The sequence below is a fragment of the Bombus vancouverensis genome, chromosome 18 (assembly GCF_051014615.1).
Source record: "Bombus vancouverensis nearcticus chromosome 18, iyBomVanc1_principal, whole genome shotgun sequence".
Classification (NCBI taxonomy): Eukaryota; Metazoa; Arthropoda; class Insecta; order Hymenoptera; family Apidae; genus Bombus; species Bombus vancouverensis.
This window is the reverse complement of record NC_134928.1, coordinates 3,833,139-3,840,688: the sequence shown is the minus strand read 5'-3', so window position 1 is coordinate 3,840,688 and position 7,550 is coordinate 3,833,139. Positions and strand designations below refer to the sequence as shown.

The following is a 7,550-nucleotide window of genomic DNA, read 5'->3' as shown; positions in this document are numbered from 1 at the left end:
AAAAATTTAATAATGCGTTAACAGAAATAATATCAAACAGCATTATTTACATATGATCGCACAACGATCCACAAATCTTCTCGAATCTTTACAAAATTCAAGGAACTTACTGAAATATCTCCGTGAAAACCAAATAGCGCAGTAAAAATGTTAAAATCGATCCATGAGAAAAATTGAAAAATATGATAAATCCATTTTTTGTTTCTGACAATTATGTCACTTGATGTCTGAAGAAAAATGTTTTAATATGATACAGTTGAGGAAGAGAATAATCTTACAGACTTGAAAATATAAGATTTTGCAAAGTAAGTAATAAATATCCATAAATTGTGTTCTAACAAACGAATAATGTGACGTAGAATTCGTTGCCGATGTATTTGTAATTGTCTAATACTATTAAGCGCAGTTTTACCTGAAAGACCAAGACGAAAGCATCAACCGGCTCCATAAAATCATTTGCAAGGCTAAAAGCTCGAAGAAAGGTGTAACAGGTCTTCGTCAAGTCATAACTGAGTATGGATCGGCCGGTAACAACGTTGTCCATCGAAATTTCGAGATCGATTGCGGTGCAGTGTCCCGAAAGTGAGCTGTTGACGGCGGGTCTTGGCACGAATTCCGATGAATAGGCGCGATGGATCGATTACAAGAGCATATTTAATTGTGTTTCGAACCGAGCCGGTCTTCTAAGAAGTCCGGACTGTTTCTATGTTCTATATCGCTGTTGTTCAAAATGTTACACAGACGAAGCAATCTCGCCTCGTACGGATGAAGATCGTTAATCTCGTCATTTGATAGTAGATCGGAGCACATCGCAGTCATGTCGATTTCTAGAGGATAAACCTGCACGTTCCGGCCGTATCTAGTATGGAAAATGAATATTACGAAGAACGTTATGAACATTATTATTATCAGGTATAGTGACTACAAAAAGTATTAGCACACATTCTTATTTTCCAAAAAAACTTTTTTTTTAGTAGGTTTTCATTTCATTTTCATTGTACCAAATTTTTGTAGTCATATGAAAATACTACTACTAGTACTATTTCTAGATCTAATTAAAGCACATAACTGTGTGGATCAATGGATCAACGGATGAATTGTGGCCAGAGGAACGAAATTAAATGTAACCGGTTTTCTCAACAGAAGCTTCAGAAGACATTTTAAAGTTCAGACAGTTAACTTTCGCTACTAATTAACAATTAGCAGGCATAAGCAGTAATTTCCTTTACTTCGATAGGTATTTGACAAATTTTTAATTTAAATAAAATCTTGGAAAATCTAATTCACTTTCACTTACCTGAGAAAATTCAAGTTATTTCTTCCGTGTCTGTAATGTGTGTCATCGTTCAGGTTCTTGAAGCCCGATCGGCCAAACCTAATGATGATATCTGGTGACTTGAAACGAGGATACCTGTTCACCTTTGAGCTACCATCGCCATCGCTGCTGGAAACTCTCTCTATATTTCCGTCCAGATCGCTGCGGCCGTATCTAATGAAAGAGGACCCCATGCTGCTTCGTCGTTCTTTTGAATCAGGATCTTCCGAGTTCCTATCGACGTCATGCCTCTTCAGCACGTATTCGAAGTCATTGGGCCCATCCTTGAAGATCCTCAAACTTCCATCAGCCTTCATGGGGGTTAATATGGAGGAAGAAACCAGCGCCCAGTTGCAGATGAAGGACAGCACATACAACGATGTTAACGAGCTCTTCTGAAAGAATATTAAAATCCTTTGGGCATTAGTTGCGTATGAAAGATCTATGAAATGGAAATGTGCTAATAATTTGCTGGTGAACTCTCAAGTACACCAATAAAAGATTTAAATCTGTACTTTTAAGTTATCTCCGAGAGCACTCTTTCTCAAAAAGTATATAGTAAAATACAGAAAATGATATACAATGTTATGAATTCACAGATATTTATAAATATGTATATTAATAATAATAGCAAGTCATACAAAAAAGATAAAATAAAGTGTAACATAGAGAATACATAGGAATATTTATAGAAAGAACTGATTATTTACTTTACGTAACAAGATGGACGAACGATAATATCATTTGCATAACATTCGAGAACGCTGAAATCCCTATTGAACAAGACACACAATAAGGAGTAGTTATGAAGATCCAAAGAATCGCCGCGTAACGATGTTTCGTGTATAATTTCATACATTTCCTTTTCCCTGTATTTCTTTCCGTTTTATTCGCGTGTACACTCTCCTGAGCATAATGATTGTTTAAAAGTTCTTAAGAAGCTCTTAAAAGCTCTTAAAAATTGCACAAACTACTTTCCATAGAATTATTAAAATATCAGAATGTAGGAAAATAGGAATGAAAAGAAATATCAAACGTATTTTTTTTTTTAATGTAAAACTGGAATTTGCAGATAAAATGTATAATTTCGTTAATTAGATTTCAACAGAAAAAGAAGGTAAAGATGAAAAGTTTGTCAACTAACGAAATATATATTCTACAAGATTTAGGGTTAAGTTGGGGTTAGGTTAGGGTTATTTGACAATTACAAACACCAGCTTTATTATAATATATTTAATTTTGGAAACCAATATAACCGAATCACAGTATTTCGATCACATATCTCATTGTACTCCGGAACTTATCCATAATTCTATAATTAAAATAGATATTTTCAAAAATAAGTAAATATCCGAATACTTTTGTACAGTAATGTTAGTACATAGTAAGTCTAAATTCTCAAAATCTTAACTTCCACTGCTATGATTTTCAGCCCACGAAATACCACATGGTACAATTACCACGAGATAGCGGAGAATTGGTCGAAAGATTCTGTTACAGATTCCTCCAGATTATTTGATATGCGTTGTTGGTGACCGCGTCGGAAGCCGGTGATAAATAATATCGGCTTGTTATTAGATGTCTTAACAGGATGTTTAGTAATAACGCGGTATACCGAGCCAGATTAATACGACGTCTTACGTTACTTTAATTAACCCTGTACACGGTCGCCCTTCATAATGACCACGTCGCCTACGTTTTCTACTAAAAACGTACGGATTTACGAGGAAGAATAACCAGAGGAATAACCGACATAAACCAAGACCAAGAATAATATCGATGCTCTACTGGATCATTATCAATGTTATTATTCTTCGTTTGGCCTGGCCCAAAGCTTCAAGGCTTCTTTAACGACGAATGAGGAATGTTTACACAGGCAACAAAGGAAAAGAATATGAAGATCCGAAAAATTACAATGGTGATTCGAAAGTAAGATTCGTGGGAGAACAGAGGAAAAGAAAGGGAGAATAAGAATGATTTTTTTATCAAGACTGAAATTGTAAGAAATTTCTTTCTCCTGATTACGTTTGTGATTATAATGGAAAATTGAATTTGATGGGGAATATTGAAGATAAGAAAAAATTGCGTGTGAATGCAAATTTTCAATATCGTGATTACGTCACTATGATTTTCAATCCGTCATGTAGACGTATAAGTCGATAGAAATAAAAAGCTTCTCGAAACACGTTGAAATAAAATCATCGTTAAATAACACCACTGAAGAAATATTCCAAATTTCATCTCCATCATGGATTGAGGTTAGGTTGTTCCACAATCAGAGAATTATTCATAAATTTCTTCCAGTCTCCTTAACTTTGACTCCAGCAATGATGATCACTGTTACTTTATAAATTTCAAAAGCATTTCCTCAAAAACTACCAGAATACCGTCAAAGAAGGGTAAAGAATAAGACGAAGAAGTTGGATGAATGTGAAATTAAAATTCGTTCTCCGTCTGATATCGTATTCGTTGTCCGCTACGGAAGAAGATCGACTTCGCAAATTATGTTATCCATCGTCCTCGATACACCTACCGCTCTTTTGATAGCAATTTGTACGAGCAAGTCGTAAGAAAAGTGGCGAAACAAGATGGGTGTAACCATGAGGAATTTTAAATATATGTCACTGGCAAAAGAAATACCTCGTCAGAGCTATCGAAAATAACGGAAGGAGAAATGCAATGAACGACTCTCTAACCTATATGCTGTCTGCACGTACTATAATACATTTCTTTTATTAATTTAATATTTATCAGTTGAATTATATATATATTATATAATGTTAAATATATATATAAAATCAAATATACAAATACAATATATATACAAATATATTTATATACAAATACAAATATATTTATAAAATCATATACATATATCCATTACATATATATAATCATTACATATATATAAATATATCTCATTTCTCTTTGCTTTTAAGGGATTTGTTTGACGAAGGGAATTTTATAATAAAATATATGTATAATGATATCGATAACTTATGATACGTGTCAGAAAAAGGTAACGAGATCTACTCTTTATTATAAACAAATTGGCTTGAAAATTGTGTCTAATTGAAATAATATGGAATTTTTGTCCTAGCAGTGAGTTGCGCAACGAAAAGTTAAAGAGGTTTTGGTTCGTGAAGCGAGCGTGTAATAACTTGATTATAATTCGATTAAGCGTAATTATATATATAGAAGGAGAAATGTAACAGCATACATTTGTTCACTCTAGCATCGTGGTTAATGAATGGATCTGTTTTCAGGGGAGGAGAGATATGTATTTTAATACATTACAATCCTTTCGCTATGTTTGGAGTATATTAAAATTCCAAAAGAAATAATGACATCCTTAAATAAATCAATACTTTATTCATAATGTTCTTTTCTGTCAGAAAAATATACGGAAGAATTTGCTTCGTCCAAAATGCGAAAGGAGTACTAAACTTTAGTAAATATAATAAAATATAATAAAAATATAATTAATTATTTATAGAATGAAATCCTACAAATTAGCTTTATGCAACTAATTGTAAGTATTAAATATAGATACATTGAATGAAAATCAAAGTGATTCTACATAGAGAACATTTAGAATTACTTGACCGGAAATGATCTGATGAGCTGTATGTGTAACAAAATACTAATTTGTACAAGAACAATTCTGCTATTTTCGATGTTATTGTTGAGATAAAAAATGGATATTGTGCAAAAGCAATAAAAACGCAAAGCAGAAGAAACAGAAAATACTAAAATATGCAATGCGTGGAAAATAAATTATTATATTATTATCATTTCGTGTGTATAATACGTGGGAGAATTATCAAATGTTTGAAACGAATTACAATAGATTCTCATTTTCTTGAACCACATTTATTGGAATGAAATGTTGGTTAATATTTAAATCCTCTTGTCTGAATATAATCTATTATTAATTGGATGAAAAATTGTAGATAGAGAAAATTAGTAAGTTCCTATCATTGTTCCATTTTGTTTCCTTCATTAATTAATGAGATGATATCATAGGTAATCGAAGAAGATACATAATATAATTATGTAAATAATCAATGAACTCTTATTTATCTTATTTATTTAAACTTTTCAGAGAACTAACTGTTTATGCGGCTAAAATTCATTAATTTTCTTCACTATCTGCGATTTGTCCATGGAAATAAAGTTCTAGTGTAATTCGGACTTCATTCGGATTTCATTTTGTACGCGTATGGTCGAGCTTAAATGATTTCAAATGGTACATTACGCGGTACGAGTGCCTGTTTCAGGTTGGAGACTTTTTAAACGTTTCAAAGTTACCTTCATCTTCCTTAATATAACTATATGTTGTTTTGTAAATTAATTAAAATAATTTTCAATTCTATAGAAGAAAGTAAGCTTTTTCAAAACAAGTTCAAAAGAAATTTCAAACTAGTTACTGTAATTCTATGGTCTTTCCATTCCATTAATAGAAATATATAAATTATAAAGTTCATTTCAAAACATCATATTTGCATCTATTTAATATTCCAAATTGAAAAAGAAAGTTAAGCTGCATGTAACTTTTAAACTTTTTTATAGTTTCATTTGCAATGGCCTACAAGAAATTGTAACTATTTGTCCATAACTGCAAACATTCATAATTTGTAAAATACTTAAAATTAATCTAATTAATCAATTCAATGGAAGAAGATCGATTAGTACTCAAATTAACTGCTGTTTTGATTGAATTACATGGAAACAGAAAAACAACAGTGGAAGCTGTAGAATAATTACAAACGAAATAATATTATATCAGGCATATTTGCCACAAATGCAATAAGTCTCATTTATTATCAAATCTATTATCAATTCACAAGACAATGCAAGCAATTTTTAATAGAATTGACAACAAACTTCACTTACTAACAATAAGACTTCTGACGCAAAACTATCTAAAATTGTTAACAAAATCAAGATCAAAGTATGCCTTTAATTGTGGTACCATTTCCTTTGACACAAAACAGTCACAACAACACAAAAGGTTAATACATTCTATTAAAAAAAGAAAACTTCAAATTACATAAGAATGCAGAAGCTGAAGATCAGTAACATTTTCACCGTGATTTTAATACACAAAGCACCTTTTACCTAATCTAGACCTATTGCAAAAAGAAGGAACATAAATAAATGAAAAGCCAAGAGAAAGTATAATAGCAAGAAAAAGGTCCAAACAGAGAGATCCACCGGTGCACCAAAAATTCACAAGAAGATTGAATCACTCACCATGTCGCAAGTGTAGTTGCTATGACTATCGAAAATTTTTCTCGATGGTCTCCGAATATGTCAAGTTCCTCCCCTTGGTGGGTGGATCGCGGTGAATTTGTTGCACAAAATGAAGAAGAAGAAGAAAGGTAGGGAAATAGAAAGGAAACTATCGCGTTCGCAGAAGGGATACGCGACGTTTGCGGCCTGTTGCTGCGGTGGAATGAGTGCCCGGGGTTAGAGATGACACCCTTTATATAGAGACACCCTCGGCGCATCCCCCGTAGTCACCTCGGGCCGACATGGGCCGACACATAGACGAGATAGCCTGAGTTATGATTGCCCGAGGCGTATAACACGATACCTCTACATTATTTTGATTCAATTACACCACCGGCTATCTCCTTTATTATTTATGAGTCTTGGCAAATAATAATCATCACCGAACAGAATCGATGATCCCTGTACCAAGACTTCTGAGATGGAACACGGATTGATCTATCAGTAACTGCTTCTTTTCACACTGGCACGATTATTTTCACGATTTTTCAATATAATAGTCTCAGATTTTCTATCTGAGTGATTTGGCCAAGTAAGAATGCTGACATGGATTACACTGATCGATCTGTAACTGTTTCTCTCCATGGTTGCACGACTGCTCTGACTATCGCTCCATATAATAGTACAAACGGTTTAAAGTTTCCTGTTCGAGAGGTTTAGTGGAATAGGAATGATTTGCTGAGTCGTATATAGGGGATTTGAAGCTAATAGTCATTTTGGGGCCCCTACAAGTAAATCAAATTTAAAAAAGTTTAACCTGGCTAGATCGATGCTTGTTAAACCAATAGGAAATTAATATTTAAAGATTCTTTGGTTAATCTGTCACAATTCACTTGGATTATTACTATTACTATTATATATACATTATTATTAATTAGAATACGCACGATGCAATGGACAAAAGTGTTTTTAAAACAGCCATGATAAGCGAGACTCGTTG

The 7,550-nt window shown here is 32.9% G+C and overlaps 1 protein-coding gene and 1 long non-coding RNA gene across 3 annotated transcripts; one reads left to right on the top strand and one right to left on the bottom strand.

The window, feature by feature from the left end:
- Window positions 1–654: 654 nt before the first annotated feature.
- On the bottom strand, window positions 655–6,762 carry LOC117160293 (FMRFamide-related peptides). Of its 2 annotated transcripts, none has more exons than XM_033340960.2 (3): window positions 6,572–6,762; window positions 1,298–1,710; window positions 655–859 (listed from the first exon to the last, which is right to left on the bottom strand). In XM_033340960.2, exons 1-3 carry the CDS (start codon window positions 6,572–6,574, stop codon window positions 655–657), a joined length of 621 nt encoding a protein of 206 aa, XP_033196851.1. In that variant the 5' UTR covers window positions 6,575–6,762. The 2 variants fall into 2 exon arrangements, with proteins under 2 accessions (XP_033196851.1, XP_076482397.1); XM_076626282.1 differs by having other exon boundaries at window positions 1,298–1,707.
- LOC143304006 (uncharacterized) lies at window positions 787–1,459 on the top strand. Its single transcript, XR_013060687.1, has 3 exons — window positions 787–912; window positions 1,050–1,237; window positions 1,351–1,459. It is a non-coding gene; the product is annotated as an uncharacterized LOC143304006 (long non-coding RNA).
- Window positions 6,763–7,550: the final 788 nt, after the last annotated feature.

Excerpts from the sequence above, each read along its gene's own strand:
- LOC117160293 (XM_033340960.2), bottom strand. Across the intron at positions 860-1,297 it reads AATAACTTGAATTTTCTCAG|ATACGGCCGGAACGTGCAGG; the intron begins GTAAGTGAAAGT and ends TTTCCATACTAG.